This window comes from Empidonax traillii, unplaced genomic scaffold, assembly GCF_003031625.1.
Source record: "Empidonax traillii isolate 1590-97213 ecotype Southwest subspecies unplaced genomic scaffold, ASM303162v1 scaffold700:size438121, whole genome shotgun sequence".
Taxonomy (NCBI): domain Eukaryota; kingdom Metazoa; phylum Chordata; class Aves; order Passeriformes; family Tyrannidae; genus Empidonax; species Empidonax traillii.
The window spans coordinates 297,666-322,938 of NW_020955893.1; the positions used below are offsets into that span (position 1 = coordinate 297,666).

Below are 25,273 nucleotides of genomic sequence, written 5' to 3' on the forward strand. Positions count from 1 at the left end.
GGCCCCGCCGCCCCCCCCGTTCCCATGGCAACCGCGCCGGCCCCGCGCCCCTCCCGCTTCCGCTTCCCCCGGAAAGGGCCGGGGCGCGCGCGGGGGAAGGGGAAGCGCGGGCGGGATTTCCGGCGGGAGCGGGGCGGGAGCGGGAGCGGCCGCGCGGGGAGCCGGGGCTGGGGGCGGCCACGCCACTTCCGCCGCCGCGCCAGGGCCGGCAGCGGCACCGGGAACACCCCGGCAGCGGCACCGGGAAACGCACCGCGAACGCCCGGGAGCGGCGCCAGGAACATCCCGGGAGCGCGGCGGGGGAGCCGCCGCCCAGCGCAGCCCCGCGCCCGCCGCTACCGCCGCAGCCCCCGAGCGGCTGCGCCCCAGCTCCATGAATGGAAATCGGCAGCGCAGGTGAGCCCGGGCCCGGCGGGGCTCCCGCGGGCACCGACAGCGGGGCCCCCCGCGCCGCTCAGCCCCCCGGGCCGGGAGGGGTCGGGAGGGGCCGGGCGGCCCCGCGGGCACGGCCCCGGTACCGGCCGAGCGGGTCCCCCCTGCGGGGCCGAGGGGACGGTCGGTATTTCATAAGCCGAGCTCCCGCCTTGCGTAACCCGGGACCGGCCCGGGATGGTTCCCCGGGCACCTCCTGCCGGGCACGGGCCCCGCCGCGGAGCACGCTGAGCTTTGGGGATGATTGCTGCCCCTCGGGGGGTGCTGCCCCTCGGGGGGTGCTGCTCCACACTCGCCAGGGTGGTTGTTACCCAGGGAAGCCGTGGCTGCCCCATCCCTGGGAGTGCCCAAGGCCAGGCTGGACGGGGCTTGGAGCACCCTGGGCTGGTGGAAGGTGTCCCTGCCCAGGGCAGGGGGTGGGACTGGATGGGCTTTGAGGTCCCTTCCAGCCCAAACCATTCCATGAGGATCTGCACATTTTGGCCGTTTGATCCCTTTGCCAGGGAAGCACGTGCTTGGTGTTTATAAGCTTTGTGTTTTAAAAGCTTTGTGTCTTGAGTATCAGAGAGGGAATTTCTGCTTTAGTTTGTTGAAAGAATTTGTCTCCAAGGTTGGCAGAACAGTTCAGGTGTGGGCAGTGTTTAATTAGCGGTTCCCTGATGAACCTGGATGGCAAAGGGAACGTCTAAAGCCACCTGGAGTTCTGTATCACATCAAGAGGTACCACAGGTAGTGATATGAGACTGAAGGTGCCAACCCAAGCCATACCTTTTCACCTCCATGTGTAGATCGTTTTGTAACTTACTTGGAGATTTAAGGACAAGGATGGATTTGGCTGGAAAAACTCCCCATCTCAGCTGTTGCCTGGCTTAACGAGGAGCTGAAAATATTTTAGGAAGATGCAGGATTTTAGGAGTCTGGTGGAATTCAGATGATACATTCATACTCTGTGTTAACTGTAATTATAACCTGGTGCAATGGTAGTTGTCTCCTGATAAGCAGATTTGCAAAGAGCAGCCCATAAACCATTTAGTTTCCCTTTGGAATGAGTTGACCTGTTGTTGGGCTGCAAGATGTTGGATTTTAGCAAATCTGAGTGTTCCTGGTGGGCTCAGCCAGTGTCCAGCACAGTGGGTGACTCTTCCACCTCTGCTGTGTGATAATGGAAGCCTGAAGTGTGATGTTTTGGGGTGTTGGAACAGGAGGACACAAAACATCCTTGGCAGAACAAAGGAGGGTTAAAGCTCTGTCATCAAAAGGAGGACACTGAGACGTGGTTCCTTTTTTGTGTGTGAAGGGAAAACGTGGAATAGAATAAGCAGAAGGGAGCAAAGATGGGGGTGTGAGTGTCCCTGGAGTGAAGTGTGGAAGCTGTGCAGGTACCTCTCAGGTGAAGCAGTGCTGTAGGTGATGTCCTGTTTGTGAAATCTAGAAAATATGGAATTGGAACATGGCTTAAAGCAGGAGCAGGATGTGAAGGTGGCTGCTCAAGGTGCAGGTTGTGGTGAAGCCAAATAACTGAGGAACAGGAGCAAAATGTTCACTGGGAGAAGGTACAGTGAAGGAAAAGCAGCTCTTGGTACTTGAATCCAGTGACCCACATTGCACTTCCACCAGGAGAACGGGAACTAAACTTCCAAAAGGCAGAGAGATTCAACCAGCTGGGGATGCTCCCTTGGTGTAACCGAGCTGGATCAGTGCTGTGTGTGTCTTTATTTCCATGTCACTCATTGTTCCTTCAAAGCTCACAGTTAAAAGTGTGTTAAAAGTGTTAAATTGTTGTTTCAAATTTTTGCTCAATTTTTTTTAACAGGCATTTTTAATATTCCATTTGCTTTTCTGTACAAACTTAGGCACAGAAAATCCTGAGAAGTTGATTTTCTGAGTTCAGAGTAGTGATCTGGGAGGCCCATTAAAAGTCCCATTTTTGTGGGTGGGGTAGGGGATGGAAGGGGGTGATTCATAGGTGCCTTCAGAAGTTACTCTGTGCTGGGAGATACAATGGCAGATTTCCTCTGGAGTTGCTGTGGAAGCTGTTTGACTCACAGTGTGAACTTTACAAATTGTTTCATCCTCAGAGCTTTGCCTCCTCGGGCGGGAAGGTGTCAAGAGTATTTCTTGAGCTAATTTTTACCTTCCTGATTTTGGTCTGTGGAAATACCTTCCAGGGAAAAGTCTTCCAGGGTTTGTGTGGGCTGGCATGTTCTCTTCTCGCAGAGCAGCTGGGTATTAACTTCACTATGTGCATATAAGCTGCTGTTTCGAGCTTCAAGCTCTTAGTATTCAGATTTTTTTTTTTGGCTCAGAAGCTTTTATTGTCTTGTAAAGTCTCCCAAAACACTTCAGTGTGTTTTCTGTAACTCCATTAGGCCAGAAGGAGTTACCACACCAGTGTTTGCTTGTGCAGTTGGCAGTCACTGAGCATGGCATCAAAATGTTGGCTTTTGATGAGTTTTAACATGACTTAATACCTGAAACCTTGAGAAAAAAAAAAACCAACCCAGACCCTAAATTGCAAGGAGGAATGTTTAGGAAACGTGGATTGCATTACTCATGAATAATGTAATGCCACCCAGCGAGGCCCAGCGACAGAAATGAGGCAATTCTTGATTTCTGGCAGGAGGAGCTCAGTTACTGAAACCAACGTTTGAATCTGATCTTCCCTCTGTATTTCTTTTAATCTAGAATTGGGTTGTTTTTTGGTAGTGTTAGGATTTTCTTAGAGCTCCACGGGCTGGGCCTCTGAGTCCAGGCAGAGGCCAGGGGCCCTCTGCAAGGGAATCTTTTATTTTTCCCCCTCCATGGGGAGCTCTCCCGGGTGCAGCTCCAGCCTGAGCCCGGGATCTGTTCCACAAACCTGCCTCATGGTCCTGAGCCAGAGTTTAAATTGTATTTTACCTGCTCAGGCCTCGATGGTGTCTTTTGGGCTGTTCCGTCACCTGTTCAATTAGAAATTTAGACTGGTTGTATAAACAAAAACAAAACTACTGAGTTACCTCTGATAATACAGTTGGGTTTTGTGATGCTGAAGCCACGGTAGGAGAGAGGATAATCTTCATGCAAGGAAATCTGCATTTCCTACGAGCATGCTGCCAGGGCTCAGGATTCTGCTCCGTGCTGTAAAACTGCCGTGCCTGCCAGAGGCTTCGGTGGTCCGTGCAGTGCTGTGCTGGAAGCAGCTGCAGGTTTGGGAGCCCCTGCTTGCCGTGCTCGGGCTTTATTCCGAGCAGGGCTCCTCTGGTTGCCAAGGTGGATGGATGCAGGCGATGTCTGGACTCGGGCCAGGCGTGCTCCGGGTGCTGCCAGAGGAATCCCCGCCCGCCCGGGCCGTGTGAGCCCGATCAGAGCGTCGATAATCCCTCGGAGGGAAAGATCCGCATTCAGAGCTCCTTGAAACCTTTAGAGGGACTTCCACAGGGGGCCAGAACCGGGCGAGCTTTAAGGTCCCTTCCAGCCCAAACTGTGCTGGGATGTGCTCCCTGGCTGCACAAGAGCTTTCCAAGAATCTGTCCCAGCCACCAGTTTTAGTTCCTCCTTGCGTGTTCATTGTTTTCTGTTATAAATCAGTTGACTTTTAGTGCTGGGGACTTTCCTGAGCTGGTTTTGTGAATTGGACTCTGCTCTGGCATGCTGAGCAGGCTTGGGTTAGAGGGTTTTCCTTGGGTTTTTAGGAACGTCTTCGGTTTTACCTTAAGGGAGCAGACAAGAAAGATGGAGAGAGGCTGTTTACAAGGGCCTGGAGTGCCAGGACAAGGGGAGTGGCTTCCCACTGACAGAGAGGAGGTTTAGGTTGGTTGTCAGGAAGAAATCCTTCCCTGTGACGGTGGGGAGGCCCTGGTACAGAGAAGCTGTGGCTGCCCCATCCCTGGAAGTGTCCAAGGCCAGCTTGGACGGGGCTTGGAGCAACCTGGGCTAGTGGAAGGTGTCCCTGCCCACAGCAGGGGGTGGGACTGGATGATCCTTAAGGTCCCTTCCAGCCCAAACCAGTCTGTGATTCCACGATATGGACGTTCCTGATGCTGTAATGGCAGAGTGTAATGGTTTCTCCAACACAAAGAAGTTCCTGCTCCAAAACTGGTGGGCAGCTGAGCAGGGCAGAGCTGCTGTCTGGAAGCAGGACCAGCAGGAGGAGGCCCCGCAGTGCTGCTGCTCTGACAAAGGTTTTTGAGACTTTGCCCACTTTGTTCTCGCAATGGTTCAGTGACTCGGGGGAAGGAGTCTGCCGCTCGCTCGTCCTGAGCTCTGCAGATCGGAGCTGCTTGGAGTATTTTTGGTGTGTGTGTGTTTATTTCCATGGGTTTGACACAGGACTCAGGCATGAGGTGGGGTGAGTCACCCAGAGCTGGGCAGCGGCTCCGTCCCCAGAGCGTCGCTGCTTATTTGTGTTTTACTGGGCTTTGAGTCACGGCTTTGAAGCCAGTGACACAGACTTTCACAACACACAATCTGGCAATTCAGAGTCTCTGGACAGCAGGAGCTTCTGAGTGGGCAGTAATGGCAGAATTGACTTACAGCATGCTCGGGTTTTTTAAGTTAATTTGTCCGAGGGAACATTTGTTCAATGACAGCAAAGTAGCTGAATTTTTAAAAATTATGCCTGAGCAGCATGCAGACCTGCACTTCTTATTCATTTATTGGTCACTTAATCCCTGATTGCCAAAATCTGGGGTTTAACTCCTTCCAGGCTGAGCTGGGCAAGGGGTACACAAGGCAGACCAGACTAAAATAACCTTTTTATCTTTATTTCAGCAGTTTTGTTAGTCTTTCCCACAGATAGGAACTAAATATAAACAAACTATGGTGTGTATGTCTTTGGAATATTAAAATGAGCTATTGAGTCCTTTATGCCACTCAAATGTTTAGTAGTAACTGCTTTTTGCATGTGCTTATTATATTCTGCAGTGTAGCTGGAGTGAATTGTAGAGCTGCTTGTGCTCGTGTGAGAGTATTAAAATGAAGGGAAAGTTGAAGAGAGCAGATGCTTGGAACAAGTTTTGCATAAGCAGAGTCTGTGAGCGGGTTTTAAATGATGCTTCTTGGTTTCTGTTTTGTTTTATCTCGTGGCTCCACGCCAACCTCACTCAGAATTTTTCGGGGGGTTGCTGGGTAGAGCCAGACAAACGTTACAGGGGAGCTTGGCTTTGATGTTCACCTGTTCTCAGGACACAGTTTCCTTCAAGACAGTGCAGGTTCTTATTCCAGGAACAGTGGAGATTAATCAGAAGGCAAATAAAAAACATTTTTCCCAGCACTTGACATTTTAACTCTGCAATGAAAACGAGTGGGCTGGAATCGCCTGCGTCACCGAGTGGGAGGAGAGGGGAGAACTTTGCACTAACTCACTCAAGTACCCTGTAAATCAGGGCATTTGTACCACGAGCAACTTCTTATAATTCAGGCTGCAAAGCATTTTGGGTTTGTTGTTGCTTCTTGACTGGAAAGAGGTATTTTTAAGTGGAAATACAATTCTTGGAAATGGACTGTGTTTACTACTGTGTTTGGTTTGTAAGGCATGAATAATGCAGATCTGGAGTGCAGGATTCTCATCTAAATGGTGCAGAGTAAATTAAATAGAGGAGAAGGGAACAGATTACTGGGCAGGTGTTTCTAGCTGACTTTCAAAATACCCATCTCATTGCAGATTTGGATGTTTCTCTGAGCAGCTCTGAGTGTTCTCTAGTCTGTGAGTAATCAAGAGTTTTACAATCCAGTGTCTTAATCTGAGTCTTTACTCTTCAGGCAAATTGGCTTTGTGGGGGCAGTTAGACAGGAGGTAATGGTCTTACTCTTCATCCATTTTCAGCCAGCAAAGTTCAAGAATAATCTGTCTTCCGAGACCAAGCTGATAATGGCACTGAAATGAAGAGTTTGTCACAAACCATGTGCGTCAGCCCAGAACTGTTAATGCATTTTTGTACTCTGCAGCCACTTTCGTATTACCAGGGTGTTCAGGACAGACTGGTAAAAACTTCCTCTGATATTTTTGCAGGGTGTTCTTGTTGTTTGGTTTTTTGGTTTTTTACCTGGTTGATTTTTGTTTAGGAAATCTCCTGACCAAAATCTCCCGATTTTATTCGTGCTATCCACAGGAGCTGAAGCTCATCAGTAAGAGAACAGCCTAGATGTGGGTGGAAGCTTCAGGATTAAAAATGGGCAAATGTTTGTTTGGAATTCCACGGGTAGCAGGTTGTGTGGATGTTGTTGGATGTGTGATGTTGGAGGCAGCTGATTTCCCGGGTGCTGGCTGTCCTGGGAGCTGGTTCAGGGCATTGTCTGTTGTGCTCCTCTCCTAATCTGTGGGTTTTTCCTTCCGCAGGACCCGTGGGGGCACAGCCCCTGCTCATGGTGCCCAGACGTCCCGGCTATGGCACCATGGGCAAGCCCATTAAACTGCTGGCCAACTGCTTCCAAGTTGAAATCCCAAAGATTGATGTCTACCTCTATGAGGTGGACATCAAACCAGATAAGTGTCCTCGGAGGGTGAACAGGTGAGAAGATGAAGTTTGTCTTGATAATTGCGCCGGGGTGAATGTTTAGGAACATCAGGAACCGTGAAAGGGAGAATTCCTTTCCCCACGTCCCAGCTGGGAGGTGAAAGTGCTGCTGCTCATTTAGCTGGAAGTGGAAGTCAATGTTTATCACCTTCCTGAAGTACTTTGGGTTAATACTGCCTGGCCAGGAAATGGTGCCTGGAAGCTGCTGCTGGGCAGGAATTTTGGTTTGCAGGTGCTTAAGGAAAGTGTTTCTATTCTGCAGAATAAGGGAATTGTGTATCAAGTGAGATGTGGTGGTTGTGCCACAGAAACACAAAGGCTCCCCAAAGAATTCAGATCCTGAGGGCAGGTTTCAGTCACAGGTGTTGCAAAAGTCTCTCTGGTTCTATTTACTACTTGCATCAAGAAGCCTTTTTGCTATAAAAATTTTATGGTGTCTTTTCAAGTCTTATTTCAGTGCTTATATCAGGTTAATCTTTATTGCCATCAACTTACAATAAAGCAAGGGAGATGAATTGTGTGCAAATTTGATCAGGCTTTTACTTAATTTTGTGGTAAAAACTCTGGTTAATAAGGACTTAAAGCCAAGACTGTTTTGTTAGGGTACCACATGTTTATAACCAGTGTAGGCAGAATTCAAAACTCCTGTTAATAGAGGGGCAGGTGAACATTACTGCCGACTGTACAATGAGCTGGCAGAGCTTCCAGCTGGGAGTTTGCACTGGTTTTTATCACAGTACCATCTCGTGGGTTTCTCCCAAGGTAACTGTGTCCTCATTTTCCCTAGTAAAGGTGACACAAGGGCCTCAGTCATTTCTAGGCGTTTCTGAAATGATTTCAGTTCCAATATTTCCCAATATTTGAGCATTTGCATTGATTGTGATTTTATTATTTAGTATTTATTATTTTAGTTGAAGTATGTGAAGCACCTTTTGGAATTCCAGTGGGTGTTTATAATTCACTGAGTGCTGTTTATTGAAGCTACTTCAGCAAAACACGGAGGGGGTGGGAGCCAGATCCTTCTTTGGAAATCTCTTCAGTGTAAATATCCCCCTTTCCAGGGACGTGGTGGACTCCATGGTGCAGCATTTTAAAGTGACAATATTTGGGGACCGTAGACCAGTTTATGATGGGAAAAGAAGCCTCTATACAGCCAATCCACTTCCTGTGGCCACTACTGGGGTAAGATAACTGGGGAAACGTTATCCTGGTGGCAGCTTCGTGGGGAGGAAAAAGAAACAACTTCTAAGATTGTTGAGTTCAGAAAAACTGGAAGTGTCTTACAGTATCTGTGCTGAAATTGAGTCCTTCTGCTGTATTTCCTGCAATTCCAGTGTGTGTAAATGTGCAGGTAATAGCTGCATTCAGAACCTCCCCTAGGATTTAGTGGCCACTTTGTACAGCAAAATCTCTTAAACACTCAGTTTTGCAGACTGTAATACGTGCTCTTACGATGAGTTAAAAGAATCAAACCATGTTTTTTCTGGAATGAAGAGTTTCTGATTGGAGGTGACAACAAGTTACGTGATTCTCTTCTGTTTGGTCAGGGCCCAGCTCTCTTCACTCTGGGCCTTTAATAATATATTTTATCAAATGTGCTGTGCCCTCAGTGTCTGAGTTTGAGTCTGTGGCCCAGTTGTGGGAAGGAGTGGAAACTCAGGGCTACCAGACTCCAGGTTAAACAGCTGGGTTTTATTTCTTTCTTTCCCCCCCTGCCCAGGTGGATTTGGATGTGACACTACCGGGAGAAGGTGGAAAAGACCGTCCCTTCAAAGTGTCAATAAAGTTTGTTTCTCGGGTGAGCTGGCACTTGCTGCATGAAGTTTTGACAGGAAGAACCTTGCCTGAGCCTCTGGAACTAGACAAACCTATCAGCACTAACCCTGTTCATGCTGTCGATGTGGTGCTACGACACCTCCCCTCCATGAAGTAGGTTCACTGTCTTCCTGCAGTCTGTCTTTACCTGAAGTATCCCCACTGGGACACCTTCATCCCTGTTTCTTCACAGGTGAAAAGGAGAGCTGCTCGTTCCCCTTATGCAGCACAGCTGGTGAGCTGAATGGGGAGATTGGTGCAATTGTGCACAAACTGTTCCTGTAGGCAGGGCAGGTGATGTGTGTGTGAAGTGATCAGGGAACAGGAGGCATTTACAATAGGCCCTAATTGCAAAGCTGGGAGGTTCCATGTGCTGGAGCTCTGCTGTCCTGGGTCTGCTCAGCTTGAGCCAAGTGTCTGCACTTGATGGCAGTGACTGTGGAAAGGCAGGAGTCTCTTTAATCCACTGACACCCATCACCAGTGTGAGCTTCTCAGGGCTGAAATAAATGGCTGGGACTAGAAACCTATTCTAACAAAGTCTCCTAGTTGTTATTTTTATCTCAGAACCCTGACATTTAGAGGAGTTAATTTTGCTTGATTTGGTCAGTGAGAGTTACTTTTGAAGTTTGCTGGCTTTAGGCACCAGGATGGCTTTGCCCTGATGGGTTTCACTTGGTGTAACTGGCTCTTAAAAAAAGGGCTTGTGGTTTGATGGAAGCCAGTGCTCCTCAGCTTCCCTGCAGCTGAAGGGAACATGTAGATGTTAACCTCTGTGCTAATGCCTGTGATTACAAAACTGAGGAGGTGTGGAGGTTCAGGAGCAGCTGTTTTCTGCCAGACAGAGAAGCAGTAGTTCCTCTAGTTCTTTTTTCCCCTCCTAGCTTTGGCTTCTGTCGGTGTATCCTGTATTCAAAAGTTCCTCAGTGAAACGGGCTAAATGGTATTGGAGGGTCAGGGCAGTATAGACAGGGCTGTTGTACAGACTCTGCTGTGATGGAGACTTCACCTTCTTGAAGTAGAAGATCAGGAAGGGTAAGTTCATTTAGTTCTTGATTTGTTGTAAAAACTGAAAGCGGTTGTGCATTTCTAAAAATAGTACGTGTTTTGCCTAAATTTGAAAGCACTGCAGTGGGAACAGAAGCATTCAGGGTGTATTGTTTAAACTTGCTTCTTGGCGCAGATTCCTGGTGCACAAAATTCCAAAAAAATAATAGTGCTGTGTGTTTATAATCTTGATTGCATAAATTTTACATTTGGAAGGCAAGAGCAAAAACGTGTGGCCACCTGTCTCACCAGGTACACCCCTGTGGGCCGCTCCTTCTTCTCAGCTCCAGAAGGCTATGACCACCCCCTGGGAGGGGGCAGGGAGGTCTGGTTTGGATTCCATCAGTCAGTCCGACCTGCCATGTGGAAGATGATGCTCAATATCGATGGTAAGTTGAGATTCAGGGCTGAGCTTCTGACCAGACCTGTATGGGAACAGCTGCCTGGAAATCCTAGTCTTTTTTTCTCTGGATTTGTCATCATGTCAGTGTTCTGAGCAGAAGTTTAACTGCCATATAAAAACCAATATTCCTGCACAGGAAGGAATTGCACATGGCTTGTTTTGCTGCTGAATTTCTGTATTGGTCCATCCCCAGTGACAAGGGCAGGTTGTCTCTGCAGCTGTACACTGAGTAGTGCTCAGTATTTCCAAGAAAACTTTGTACAACATATCCCAAACACTTCTGTGAATAGGGCTGATTGGGTTGGGCTTTCTTATGCAAAAGCAGATCTGCTCTGCACGCTGTATGGAGTCCCAGATGAATGGATCTGAGAGCAATGGGTGCCTGTGTGAGACTCCTGCCTTCCACGAGCCCTCGAGTCTGTTTGGTTGTTAAACCCCCATTGAAAAGTGCCAGTGGTGGAGGTGCAGGTGCTGCCTGAAGTTTCCTCTGATTCACATTCAGTTCTCCCTGTCTGAAATGCTCTATAAACCCAAGGTAAACAGTCTGTCTGGCTCTAGGTTAGACAGTCAGGTTGTGTTTCACATCTGTCTCGGAGCAGAATAAAATATCAGAGATACTGAGCTTTCACACTGAAAATCTGCAAGCCCAAGGGTCAGAGACTGGAGTGGATCAAGGATTGCACTCCCCACTATACCAACACCATTTGTGTGCAGTCAAAGTAGTGCTCATGGCTCTACCAAATATTGGTTCAGTAATTGAGTAGATTGTATAATTGACAGAATTATATTGCATGTTGAATGATGTTGGCTTTTAATATTAAAAAGTGCAGTAGAGAGATATTAATCCTGTGTCTGCAGCTCCGTACAGAGGTGAAGGGGAATGTGTCTCTGGGGCATTTCAGCTCTCTAGAAATAAATGTTCTCTGGGGGAAAACCCTTCAAGCCCCTGAATTGCAAAGTAGTAGCAGGATGACTGTGCTGGAAACTGATGTGTCACCATTGGCATTTGGATACTTCACTGAGGCAGGGTTTGCTGACCTGTTTTTAAACAAGCATTTTTCTTGAGGTTTACGTGGAATTCTAAGAAGCTTCTTCGTTTATTCGTTTATGTCCTGCTTCACAACACTCTGACTGGGTTTGGGGTTGTTTTTTTTTTTTTTTTTACACTTAATATTTTGCTCTCTGTAGTTTCTGCCACTGCCTTCTACAAAGCACAACCCGTAATTCAGTTCATGTGTGAAGTCCTTGACATTCATAATATTGATGAACAACCGAGACCTCTGACTGATTCTCATCGGGTAAAATTCACCAAAGAGATAAAGGGTGAGTAGAAATGGGTCTGTTTAGTCCTAGGTAACAAAATCACAGTAATCCTGAGGGATTTGTTTAAACTGGAAGCCTGGCTAGCATGCATCAGAAGGGCCTGGAACTGCCAGGGGAATTGCAGTATCCATGTTTGCAGTTCTAATCCTGAATGAAACAATGCAGCTCTGCGGAAATGAAAGCTGAAAAACATTCCCAGTGGCTTAGAGGGAAAGAGAGAGCATGTTGTTCATTGCCTGGGCAGAGGTAAGTGGCTGGTGCCAACCCCTCCTAAGCCAGGGTCCCTGAGGCCACCTGGCATTGTGTGTGGGCTCCTGCTGTTCAGATCCTGTGGCAAAATGAACGTTGATCTCAAGGCTGGCATTGATTCTTTGAAAGAATGCTCTTGCAGTGGCTTCTAATAACTGATGGCCTTGTGGAAAAACAAGTACCACTTGCAGCTGAAGGCCAAATTCCATTCCAAAGGAATTGCATAAGCTGCTGGTTTGAGTGGTTTCACTCCATATATGCTGCTTGGGCTTGCATTTCCCCATATCCTTCACTCCAGTTAAGTTGCAGAGAGAGGAGCCTTGAAGGAGCTCAGCTCTTAAACACTCGATTCAAGATCAGACTTTTACATTTCTCTGTCTTTGTTCTGGAGGATGGGGAACTGCAGAGTGAGGAGCTGCCTCTGCTTGATCTCAGGTGCCTCAGAAACTCTGGTACCATAGTCAGGAAATATTGAAATACTACTTTTGCTCTGAAACTTGTCTTTGCTGCTGTAGGATCTGGGAAATGCAGCCAGGGGGTGACCACACAAGGCAAAACAAGCCCTGCATTAAAGCCCTGGCAGTGTGTGAGCAGCACTGTGGGAGGGCAGTGCCTTGGTAGTGTCACAGCAGAGGAATGGCAGAGCAGAGATGGGTTCCAGATATCTGTGCTCACAGCCCTTTCTGGGGTCACAGTGCCCCGTGGTTGCTTTTCTTTGTTTTCTCTTAATGCTCTGTCAGGGCAGTGGTGGTTTATTTTTGACTCTGGGTAATACCGATGTTATTGATGCAATTAGTGTTGTCAGGGAGCAAAGAAGTGCAGTTGGTGATTCTTTGGGATGTCTGTGTCCCCAGTAAACCAAACACAGTCTGCTGTCTGGTGCATGGGGACCTGATTTGGGAGCTGCCACTGTCGTATCATGGGTAGAGATCAGTCTGGAGAGGCTCTGCTCTGTAGGCTGAGTGCTTTGAGATGAGATGCTCAAAATCTACAGTTAAACCTGGGCAGTGAAATTAAAGCTACAGGCTGAATGTGGCCATAAAGCTGGGGGATGGGGGGAAGACAATAAAGTAGAAATTTGAGTTTGCCCTTTTAATTTCAATTACATTGGAACTGGTAGTTTGAAGAGGGTTGTACAAGACTGAGAATGAGAACAAGAGGATGTTGTGAAAACAGGTCTCTTGAGTTCAGTCAGTGCCTGTTAAATGAAAGTGCTACAGGAGAATCAGAAGACACTGAATGTTAATTGTTACACATCATAATTTCTTTTTGAGGGTAGTAATCAGGATTAGTCAGAACTCAAATTACAATAAAAGCTAAAATGTTTAGAGAATAATAATTCCTTATGTTTGTGCTGTTTGATGCTGCCCCCAAAGCTGTTGTGTTCTGTCATTTGAAACCTTGTGTCTCCTGTGCACGTTTTTGGGTAGTTGTGACGCCAGGTCTGGATGCTTTCCTGCAGGTCTGAAGGTAGAAGTGACTCACTGTGGGACGATGAGAAGGAAGTACCGTGTCTGTAACGTAACGAGACGACCTGCAAGTCATCAAACGTAAGAGGCCTTTTGTCAGAGCGTCAAGTGTGTGATATCTTCACACTGAGTGTGTAATGGGACCTCACGGCTCGGTAATTTTGGAGATGATGGTATTTGGCAACTGAGATTTTACTAAAATGTCTGTCTTTTCAGCTTTCCTTTACAGCTGGAAAATGGCCAGACTGTGGAGAGGACAGTAGCACAGTATTTCAGAGAGAAATACAACCTCCAGCTGAAATACCCTCACCTCCCTTGTCTGCAAGTGGGACAAGAACAAAAACACACCTACCTGCCTTTAGAAGTAAGGACCTTACTCTGATAAATCAGAAGGGTTTGGGTAGGGTCTGTCAGTTTGCAAAAAGTTAGGAATCAGTGCTCTTTGCAGTATGAGCTTGTTTGCAGATTTACTCTAATTTCACTAAAGACTGACTGTATCTTAAAGTGCAAAGGTTTAGAACTACAGGAAAGAACGTGCAGTTGCTTAGACACCTTGGGGTTGTGGTTTATGGTGACAGCATGGCATTGTGTGTGTGGTGTGGTGGGCTCTGAGTGCTCCTGTTGGGAATTAATGCCTCTGGCTCTCCCATTCAGGTGTGTAACATCGTGGCTGGCCAGAGGTGCATCAAGAAGCTCACGGACAATCAGACCTCGACCATGATAAAAGCCACAGCCAGGTCTGCCCCAGACAGGCAGGAGGAGATCAGCAGATTGGTGAGTTCCCTGAGCCCAGCTCTGGATGACACTGGGCTAGATTACATCATTGCAAAACTTCTTATATACCAGCCTAGGCTTTTCATTCCTTCTTGTCCTTTAACTTAACAGATTGTCCCTACTTTCTTAATAGGATTTATTTCAAATAGCCCTCAACAATAGCATGAGTCTGTAGTACAGGCTCTTGCATTATCATCTCTACAGTTAATTCCAAGTAGGTGTTCTTTGTTTACTGGGAGGAAACAAAGTGCTTTTGAATAGGCAAACTACAAATAAGCACTTCAGTAACAAGTGGGAACCAAAAAACATGTCATCCAAGATAACTCATGGTAGTAATTGTTTTTACTGGGGATTGTGTTGAGCAGTTAAATCCGAGCCTTTTCCAGTGAAATTGTTGTAGAACACTTCTGCAGTGTTTCTTGCTAGTCTGCTGTTTGTTATTTGAATTACGGTCAGATACTTCTGTAACATGGAGAATCTCTTCTTCTAGGTGAGAAGTGCAAATTATGATGCAGATCCCTTTGTCCAAGAGTTCCAGTTCAAGGTCCGGGATGAGATGGCCCACGTGACGGGGCGTGTGCTCCCAGCCCCGATGCTGCAGTACGGGGGACGGGTGAGGCTTTGGCTTTTCCTTTGGGTTCCAGTGTGGGGAGGGATTTCCTGTGCACCTTGACTAAACAGGGATCAGAGTTTGAATGATAAATTCTTTTTTGTTATCCTGAAACTGCAGATAGCACAGGCAGCTTCTTTGTCAGTCACTTGAGTGTCTGTTGCTTCTGTTTCCCCAGAATCGAACTGTGGCAACCCCAAGCCATGGAGTGTGGGACATGAGAGGGAAGCAGTTCCACACTGGTGTGGAGATCAAGATGTGGGCTATAGCTTGCTTTGCAACACAGAGACAATGCAGAGAAGAAATACTGAAGTAAGGCATGTCGTGGTTCAGGCTCTGGACTGTTCTCTTAATGAAGTGAAACACGAGTGCGGGATTCCTAATGAGCGCTTTAATTAATGGGTTAATCATCTGGGGTGTTACAGACAGAATCCAGGCTGGTTTGCTTCCTTGCTGGAAGCTATAGTCAAATCATTGCCTGGGAGCCCTGTGGGGTGTTGGCCCTGTCCCTTCTGGTATCTTGAATGAAATACTTGAAGTGTCTGAATGTTTTGGGGTTTTCTCCCCATTCTGACCTGTGGTGTTTCACAGCTGCACAGCCCCCACATAGTGAAGGTTTTTTTAAAAACCTATTTGGAATCGTTATCATTTGACTACCACAGTTCCTCGGTCCCCTTGTGCTTTGGTTATTGTGTGCTGCTGCTACTGCAAAAATCCAAAAATGTGCTCCCCTTCAGGGGTTTCACAGACCAGCTGCGCAAGATCTCCAAGGACGCCGGGATGCCCATCCAGGGCCAGCCCTGCTTCTGCAAGTACGCCCAGGGTGCAGACAGTGTGGAGCCCATGTTCCGACACCTCAAGAACACCTACTCGGGGCTTCAGCTCATCATTGTCATCCTGCCTGGGAAGACGCCTGTGTATGGTAAGGGCACACCCCTGTCTGTACCTGTTTGGTCAGGGAGAAACGTGCTGCCCAGGGTATGTTAGAAAATTGTGCAGGACCATCCTTTGGGCATTAGAAACCAGCGTTTTGTGTCTGAACATACAATGGAAGCAGGTCTGAGCACGCAGATAAGTCAAAAGTTACTGCAGAGTACGTGCACTGAAATTATTGTGACTTAGATCTGAGATCCAAATGCAGCAATAACCTCAAATGGACTCAGGCTGTCTCCTCATATTTGCTTCTCAGCGGAGGTGAAGCGCGTGGGAGATACATTGTTGGGAATGGCCACACAGTGTGTTCAGGTCAAGAACGTCATTAAAACATCTCCACAGACCCTCTCAAATCTGTGCCTGAAGATCAACGTTAAACTAGGAGGAATCAACAACATCCTTGTACCTCATCAACGGTAAGACTCTTGGGGCTGACTTGGGCTTTCTCTTAACAGATGGGGTTACTTTTGCTGCTTAGCACCCAAAATTTAAATGTGGCCAAGTTTTAAGTTGAGACATTCTTCTGGTAATATTATGTGATGTTAGAGGTAGAATTAATTCCTTCCAGCACAGGTTCTGAGTGGTTGTTGGCCTGTGAGTTCATTCTTAAGCCAAAGTTGAGATGTGGGGCAATGGTGTGTGGGAGAGTATTTTAAAGGCCCTGGGAGACCATCCTGCTGCTCAAGTGCTGTAAGCCAGAGTAATGTGTGTGTGCCACTCCTCCCATCTGCAGGGCTGATACTGTGCCACAGTGGGTGGGGGTGGGTGATCTCCAGGCACTGCTGTGATCACCTGCTCTGCACCACTGAGGTGTAACTGTGGCTGTTCCCCACCAGCATCCCCCCTGGAACAGCTCTGTGCCTGTTCCCCACCAGAATCCCCCCTGGAACAGCTCTGTGCCTGTTCCCCACCAGAATCCCGCCCCAGTTCTGGCAGTGTCTTCCCAGTGTGTGTTGGACTCTCTGCTGGGGTGGGTTCCAGGTTCACCTGCTGTGCACAGAGACCCCACTGTTGAGCCTTGGCCTGGTACCTGATAATGCTGAGAGAGAAACAACCCCCTGTGAGTGACAACCTTGTGGCAGCTGCTCAGCTATGAGTGTGACTTAGCACTTTTTTCTTTTTGAAGACCTTCTGTGTTCCAGCAGCCAGTGATCTTTTTGGGAGCTGATGTCACTCACCCTCCAGCTGGAGATGGAAAGAAGCCCTCCATCGCTGCTGTGAGTTTTATTACATTAACGTGTTTTTTCATCTTGGGTAAATGTTAGAATAGTAAATGCAACTCATGGGCTATGTCTGTGTCAAATACACCTGTCAGGGCTTATGCCAGTTCTTTGTACACATTCCCAATGATATTAAAAGTCATGTCTTTAAAAGGAAAAAGCTGTGTTTGATACTTCAGTCCGGTTTCTTAGCTCTTTAATTTTTCATTTAAGGTAAGATAGCATTGTTAAATAATATATTTCTGCAAAAATGTTCTCAAGGAAATAATGCAGCTTGGTGATGTTAACTAATAAAATCTTTGTGTTTTTAAAGGAAAAAAATGTAACTAAAGGCCTGGTTTGGCAGAAGTATTTCTGATACTTCTTACATTTTGTATTGGTACAGTCCAGGAGATGAAGGTGATGGTTGGAGGCTTGGTCAGTCCTCTTCTGGTTTGTCCCCTTGGTATTTTAGTTGCCACTGGTTGCAGTTATGGAAACTGTGTCTGTGTTTGAAGTGACTGAGGGAAACTGAGGTGTTTGGCTGTGTAAAAAGCGAGAAAACTTTCAGGGTGCTTGGGGACAATTCTTGTTACCTCTTCTCAGAAACTGTTAAACCTGTACCTACTCCAGGTTTCCAGTCTCAAGCGTTACTCTTGTTTCACATAAGCGTATTTTACTTGAAAATGGCTGCTCTGGGTGTTTTTGCCGTTGATGTTTTTGGTGGATTGGATCTCGAAGCCTTCCCTCCTGCCTGTCCCTGCAGGTTGTAGGCAGCATGGACGCCCATCCCAGCCGGTACTGTGCCACGGTGAGGGTGCAGCGGCCCCGGCAGGAGATCATCCAGGACCTGGCCTCCATGGTCAGGGAGCTGCTCATCCAGTTCTACAAGTCAACACGGTTCAAGCCCACCCGTATCATCTTCTACAGGGACGGGGTCTCTGAGGGACAGTTCCGACAGGTTGGTTCAGCTGGGGGTTTCTTGGAGGGTTTTGTTGCTCCAGAGTAACTCCAGGTCTCATTTTGTGCTGTTTGAGTTGCTTACATTTACACCAAGGTAGCACAAAGTAACTGAGACTTTGAGGTCGAGGATTTCTTAATCGCATTGGGTAAGAAGAGTTGCTGCTTGTTTCCTGTCTGGGAAGGGGAAGTCCTAGAACTTGGGAAACCACGTATTTCTAGGTGCTTCCTAAGATTACTGAAGCAAAGTTGCACTTGGTGTTAACTACAGCCCCTTTATCAGGTGGTGTGAGTAGAATGCAATGGAAGGAAAACCTGAACTCTTCTGTTCTCGCAGGTTTTGTATTATGAGCTGCTGGCCATTAGAGAAGCCTGCATCAGTTTGGAGAAGGATTACCAGCCTGGGATAACCTACATCGTGGTGCAGAAGCGACACCATACGCGGTTGTTCTGTGCTGACAGAACAGAAAGGGTAATCACTGCCCTCTCCAGGGAGCCTGGTGGGAAAGCTTCGTGTCCAGCTCTTGTGCTGCTGGAGGAAATAAAGTGTGGGCTTCTCTGTCCATCTGGTTGTCTGTGCACTCAGGGAAGTGCTGGACTGATAAAATGTGGCCCCAAATTGAAAAATCATTGACCTAAGCAGGTTAAACCCCACACACCCCCACTGGAGCTGATGTTCATGTGAGCAACCAGGACCAGTCCCCAGCAATTGGAACAGAAGAAAGTACAAAATGGTGGAGGCTTTTTTCTGAGTCAGTCGATCCAAGCTGACAATTTTAAGTACAAATGTCTGTGCGGCTCTTGAGTCTGAGGTGGAAAGCTCTGAAGTGCTGTAGGTGCAGTGCTGAGGTGCTGGAGAGCCATCCAGTGCCCTTGTCAAACCTCCAAGGCTGCTGCAGTGGCACATTCCTGAGGCACTTCATGCGCCAAACCCTTGCCAGTGGTGAATAGAAAGTTGTATTTTCCATTAGAGTTGAGCTGTACGAACAGCTGAGGCTGCACTTAACAAACCTGTTCCCTAGGTTGGACGGAGTGGCAATATTCCAGCGGGGACAACTGTGGATACAGACATTACACACCCCTACGAGTTCGATTTTTACCTCTGTAGCCATGCTGGAATACAGGTACGGTTGCTCTTTGTAAGTAAATGTGAATTTAGGACGTGTTCTTTTTCTCCTTTTCACAACACCTGTTTGCAAACAGTTACTTAGGAGGGAAATGTCATTTTGGCTCAGTTTTATATGATACCACATTATATGCTTAAGTGGTGGTGGTATCTTCTGCACCTTTCAACTTGCACCGATGGTAAGCGGTGCTTTTTAAAGTTTATTTTTAAGAGGTCACTTTTTTTTTTTTGTACCTTTTTTTATTTCTGAAAATTAACTTGAAATTAGGATGCTCAGGAATCGGAAAGAAGTAAAAGCAGCAGTTATTTCTCTGGGAAATGTGTCTTGGTGAGAAAGAGTTGAACTGAAGGTAGGTAAGAAGCGGTGTGCTCATGGTTTGGTCGTGCAGGTATAGATCACTGAGGGTTGTGTAGAAGGCAGGTGGGGTTTTATCCAAGCAAGAACAGTTAGAGCAGTATAATCATGTAAATGTTACTTACTCATCTTCAACTGCATTTAGGGCTGACGTGAGACCGAATGTTCTTGGGCTGCTGTTCCGTAGGAGTTCGGACTGGGCAGTCTGGCCCTTTCTGAACTTACTGTGGCTTGTTTGTATGGAAACCAGGCGAGTGAATGGATGTCCCCCTCCCACAGGGTACCAGCCGGCCCTCCCACTACCACGTCCTGTGGGATGACAACTGTTTCACGGCGGATGAGCTGCAGCTCCTCACGTACCAGCTGTGCCACACCTACGTGCGCTGCACCCGCTCCGTGTCCATCCCAGCCCCGGCCTACTACGCTCACCTGGTGGCATTCCGGGCCAGGTACCACCTCGTGGACAAGGAACACGACAGGTAAGTGACTGTGTGCTCAGGTTTGTGTCCCCACTGACCTTTGTTCCACTGTCAGGCCTAAAACCACCTGACTGTGGTTAAAAAAAAAACAAACACCTGGGTTTGTGTTTAGTTTTTGTGACCTCTGGGACCAGTCTTAAGACCATCACTGCTGGCAGCTGCTGCTCTGCATCAGACCAGGGTGGGTTGGTGGATTCTGGGGAATAACACTCAGACTAAAAGAATCAAGTTTAATTCAGTGAAGTGTTTTGTTATGACTTTGGCGCAGTCTGAGGGAACCAAGCAATGTGTTTAGTTTTTTGCTTTAGGATCAGAGGTGCCATGAATGAACCAGATGTTAAGTGCTTCCACTTATCTAACTCTGCATGTCAGAAATATTTTATAACCTTCGAGCCATCAATATATTTATAACAGGCTTATTTTTAGATGAACAAGCTGAGCAGCCACGGTGAAGGGATTTGTGAAAAGCCTCGAGGTTGCTGGGTGAATAGAAGAGTTGATTTTCCTCAGTATTCAGTTCTCTTCCTGGTGCTGTGTTGCTCTGCTGAACGTTGGTGAAGGGTCTGGAGAGACACATGAGGAGCAGCTGAAGGAGCTGGGGGGGCTCAGCCTGGAGAAAAGGAGGCTCAGGGGGGACCTTCTGGCTCTGCAATCCCTGCCAGGAGGGGGGAGCCGGGGGGGGGTCGGGCTCTGCTCCCAGGGAACAGGGACAGGAGGAGAGGGAACGGCCTCCAGCTGTGCCAGGGGATGCTCAGGTTGGACATCAGCAGGAATTTCCCCATGGAAAGGCTGTCAGACATTGGCAGGGGCTGCCCAGGGAGGTTTGGAGTGCCCAGCCCTGGAGGTGCCCAAGGCAGGCCTGGCCATGGCACTCAGTGCTCTGGGCTGGGGACAGGGTGAGGATGGGGCACAGCTGGACTCTCATCCTGGAGACCTTTTCCAACGTCGGTGATCCTGTGATTCTGTCGGAAGAGACGTGAAAGCGGCTTTTTGATCCGAATTAATGCAATTTACAGCCCTGCCTGTCTCTCCCTCGTTCCCTGCAGTGCTGAAGGGAGCCACGTGTCAGGACAGAGCAACGGGCGAGACCCCCAGGCCCTGGCGAAGGCCGTACAGATTCACCAAGACACCTTACGCACGATGTACTTCGCTTAAGTCAACGACCCGGGAGACACTCACCGAGAGGAGAACTGAGAACTTAAGCCACATACAATGTATGTTCCCAGGGGGTTGGTTTAGGGGCTGTGCCTCCCATCGTGCTAGAGCTGACGCTGTGCAGGGGCGAGAGGCTCACCCTTAAATTGACACGAGGAAGATTGTTTACTTCATCCAGGAACACAGCACTATTATGCAATATGAAACCAGCCAACTGCTTTTTTGGGGCGGGCTCCCGTGGGAAGCACGCCGTCCTTTTCTTTTTTTTTTTTTTTAATTATTATTTCTCGTAGTTTAACCCTCTTCTGCCTTTACCTCAAGTTGCTCGGCAGCACAACTATTGTTGCAAAAAAAAGAAAAATAGTAATAATAAACTAAAATCTATTGTGGAATTTAAAACAAAGAGCAAACCACCTTTTAGGAACAATCACAGCGATTGTTTGGAGGGAGGGAAGTGTGCAAAAAAAAAAAAAGGCAAATAATTAAGTTTTTAACCCCCGTGCATTGAGGAATCCTCCCAGTATTGCCATCGAGCACTCGAATGTGAGCATATCCGAGTGCTCTGGAATGTGCAGCACTAGATAGGAAACAGAGAGGGGGGAAGAAGTTTTGCACACTAATCCAATGATTTGAACCTAATTTAGCCAACGGCTGCCTTTGTGTCTTTTCTCACAGCTTTGGAGTTCTCAGCTCCAAGAGTTCCCTTTCAAAAGCAATCCAAGAAGCTCGTGGCTCATGTGCAGGCAGTAGTGACCCAACTCTTCTTGCTCCCTGGGGAATTTACTAAAGCTGCTGTTTCACCTAGTCCAAAAGTTTCAATTTTTTCCTATCTGGCAAGTCCAATCTGTTGAAGCTTCACGTGAGATCCAATGTCCCAGGTTTTCTGGGATGACACAGTAACCACCAGAACTGAAACTTTAGAGCTAAGGTCTTTTTGGAAAAAAAAAAAAAAAAAAGAAACCTGCTAGTTTACTTGCTGCCTCTCACACCTTAATGTGATTCATATGTATGTGTGTTTGAAGTTTAGCTTCCTTTTGTTTCTTTTATATTTATTAGAGTAATAATAATGCTTTAATTTAATTATTACAGAACATATGGTCAACATCAACTTTTATTTTTTAGAAATGTAACCATGTTTATTTTTAAAAAAAAAGAAACTGACAACTTGTTTTGCTATCTTTTAGTGCAATAAGCGTTCTAAAGAAAAAAACTGTGTCCATTGAGCTGTACTGAAGCAGTGTCTGTACCACGGACCGTGGGAGAATGGACACCTCCAGGATTTTAAAAGGACAAAGTAAAAGCCTTAATTTTGAAAGGAAAGTTTTATAGTCAGAAGGAATCTTGAATTTTCCTTTTTTAAATCAAAAAAAAAAAAAATTACAAAAATGCTTCTGGACTTCTGCAAGCTTTACTTGTCGCTGCAGTCTTTTGATTTAACAAAGGAATTGGCCTTATTTTTGGCTTTGAAATGTGGAGCATATTTGAATTAAATGGCAAGAGTTTTGTATTAAGATCTCAGTTTTTACATGCTTAGTTAAACCTATTTGACATCAGTAAAACGTCTGGAATTAATAAAAGTTTTTAGGCTTTTTTCCTCTTTGATAATGACTTTCCTTTTAAAATTAAGTTATTGGTAACTTCATTTCACTTCGCAAATAAAGAGGGCTGGGATAGTTCTAACATGTTAAATCACTGAAATGTGAAACAAACCAATGGGACTCTTTCATTCCACTTTAAAACCAATGTTTAAGATGTCAGAGACAAGCGTTTATTCAACGAGGGGACTGGGGAGTTTTGCACTTTGTAAACTCGTGAACTGCATTTTTGACTGTTTTTATTTGCACTGGTTCATAGTATATTTACTGCAGATGTTTGTATGGGCATTGCTGTGATCCCAGCCCTCCTGACCTCCACCTGCTCTCACATGAAAACCAGTGGGTTGGTCTAAGTAGCTTCTCTTTCTCACCAAATCCACTGTTTGCCAATATACTGTATTTTGAGCCTAAAATCTGAGCCCGTTTTGCTTCACCAGGCATGAACCTCCCTTTTTTTTTCTGCCAGAAAACCAAGTACTGTATTTTGTGCATTTGTATATTGTATGGAAATGTCCGTAGTGCTGCTCACAACTGTCTGCAAGAGCTTTACTAACAGTTAGTGTAGATACTTATTTTATCTCCCAAAAATCAAGGAAAATAATGGATACAGACTAACTAGGCAACGTTAAACTTGCACTGAAAACAGTCACGAGGGTGGGCAGTGGCTGGGGGTGCTCAGAGAGGAGGTGTGGGGTGGCTGGGGGTGTTCAGCAGATCCCAAGGGATCAGGAACCCCTGGAGCCAGGGCTGTTCCCTCTCAGCACCTGCAGCAAGCCTGGTGCAGGGAGGTGCTGGGGCAGAGTCCTTTGAGCAGGGTGGTTTCTCAGTAAGTCTCTCAGATGTTTTTCCCAGTCTGTGACCTGACAGTTTTCTCCTAAAGCTCTCTACCAGTGCCGTTTGTAAAAGGTTCAGCTTAGGCTTTTTACAGGAATTTGTTTTAAGGTAATCTTTTTTTTAAAAAAATTCTCTGTTTTACAAGGAGTTCTTGTGGAGTTCTGGCATTTAGGTGAAAATTCCTTTTTACAAAGCCTTTTGACTCTCCTTTCAAAGCTGCTGGATGCTTCTCATGCCACCCGCGCTCGGCAACTCGGATTTGAGAAGCTTTTTTGCTCGCTACTTTCACCAAAAACTAAAGAACCTTCATTGGCAAAGTGACTTTGGTCGTCAAGGTAACATTGTACCTGGTTTTCATGTGAAGAGTATTTGGAAGTTTTAATCTCTCTTCTTGGTTTTGCAAATATCTACGTCAAGTGCCGATACTTCTTTGTATTACGATATCAAGTTACTGACGTTGTGAGGGCCACACATTTATGATGCTGTAGCTGCTATATTTATTTAAATGGAGATGGACAATTACTGCACTAAGGAATGAGGAGAAAAGCAAGGAATCAAGGTTAGTTTGATATCTTGGGTTTTTTTTTCAAAAGAGAATTAATGGTGTGAAATATCAAGTGTAACAAAGGGTGCTGTCATTTTAACTGAGATTAAATAGCCAGATATTCTTCTTTTGTTTAAAAACATATATATTTTGATGTTTGCAGTTTGGGGGTGGGGGGTCGGGATAAATGGTACCTCATCTGTGGTGGCAGTTTCCAGTATATTTTCAGAGTATATGGATTTCTTTTATTTTTGTACCTGCTCTCCTTTAAAAAGAAAAACAAAAAAAAAATCTCGAATTTTATGTGCCGTTTGAGGAAATCTTGAGTGGCACAGCAGGTCCCCCCTCTCCTGGCTGTGGATAGTCCAGAGAGGGACGTGGGCACAGGCTGATGATTCTTCTTGCTTTGCAGACACCGGGTTTATGCCTGTCGGGAAAAGCAGTTCCCGCCTCCTCAGACACTGAGACCTCACTTGTGCTTAACAAGTGCCACTGAGTGCTCCCGTGGTGGGAGCAGCCCCAGGGCTGGGCCAGGAGTGGCTGCAGGGTATTGCTGGAAGGGTGCTGGCTGTGGGGATGGATCCTGGGCTGCTGTCAGTGCCATCCTCACCTGGGGATTGATCCTGAGCTGCTGTCAGTGCCCTCCTCACCTGGTACCAGCTGTGCTGAGACCTGCCATCTGGCCACTGGTAGTTGGAGGGAATCCTGGAACGTTTTGTGGTCGAGGCATTAAACTTGTGACATCTGCAGACAGAAGGAGTGACTCCCTAAGTCGCCTTTTCTCCTTGGTAGGGGTTTCAGCCGTGGCCATTTGACTCAGGATCGCTGTGTCACTGTTCAGTGTGTCATCTGGTTACACGTGTCCAAAAGTTATTTTTGTAGGGTTCATTCCAGCATCCTTCTGGAAGTTTGTTTGGCCATGGAAATGGTTTTCAGGAGTTAATGGGTTTCTGGAAGCTGTCAGTCAAATTATTTCAAGATGCTCTTGGTCCTAAATGATTTTCACTCATTCACGTATGAATTCTTGTCCTAAAAAATGCTCAGCATGAAATACCAGATAGTCATCTGCTGTACAAATTCCAGCTACAAATACTGGTTTTCTACTAGTCTTAAAATTCACTCTGGTGAAATTCCAAGCTTGAGCTTGAGGCCTTTTGTTTTTCTACACTTTCTTCATATCTTGTCCTGTTCTGATACTTTCCCTGTTTTTTGAACTGAGGGTTTAGAACCTTTCTCGAAGCACTTTTATAACCAAGAAATCAGAAGCTCAGATTATTATGTACGTCAGACCTGTAAATTCAGTTTTCAAAGGTGGTTGTTTCTCAATGGCCATCGTGGTCTCTGGTCAGGCCAGGGTGATGCTCTGTCCCTTTCAGTGCCGTGGGGTTTTGTGGCTGCTACTGGCAGGTTGGTTGGATCCATGGAAAAAAATCAAAGGGAAAGATTCCTGTCTTTTTCTACCCAAAGATGGTACTTTA

General features: G+C 46.7%; 1 protein-coding gene across 4 annotated transcripts; it reads left to right on the plus strand.

The window, feature by feature from the left end:
* Window positions 1-310: 310 nt before the first annotated feature.
* Window positions 311-24,086, plus strand: LOC114065821 (protein argonaute-3). 4 transcript variants are annotated; one of them, XR_003573054.1, is made up of 20 exons: window positions 314-396; window positions 6,749-6,920; window positions 7,988-8,108; window positions 8,647-8,855; window positions 10,040-10,176; window positions 11,379-11,513; window positions 13,225-13,312; window positions 13,448-13,595; window positions 13,886-14,005; window positions 14,496-14,618; window positions 14,794-14,927; window positions 15,353-15,537; window positions 15,805-15,964; window positions 16,675-16,765; window positions 17,514-17,708; window positions 18,045-18,179; window positions 18,730-18,831; window positions 19,468-19,667; window positions 20,714-20,881; window positions 21,498-24,086. XR_003573054.1 is itself a non-coding variant. In XM_027899998.1 (19 exons), the coding sequence occupies exons 1-19, from the start codon at window positions 378-380 to the stop codon at window positions 20,820-20,822; spliced, it is 2,583 nt and encodes an 860-aa protein (XP_027755799.1). In that variant the 5' UTR covers window positions 311-377; the 3' UTR covers window positions 20,823-24,069. The 4 variants fall into 4 exon arrangements, 2 of the variants coding, with proteins under 2 accessions (XP_027755799.1, XP_027755800.1); XR_003573055.1 differs by having other exon boundaries at window positions 23,397-24,086; XM_027899998.1 differs by having other exon boundaries at window positions 311-396; window positions 20,714-24,069.
* Window positions 24,087-25,273: the final 1,187 nt, after the last annotated feature.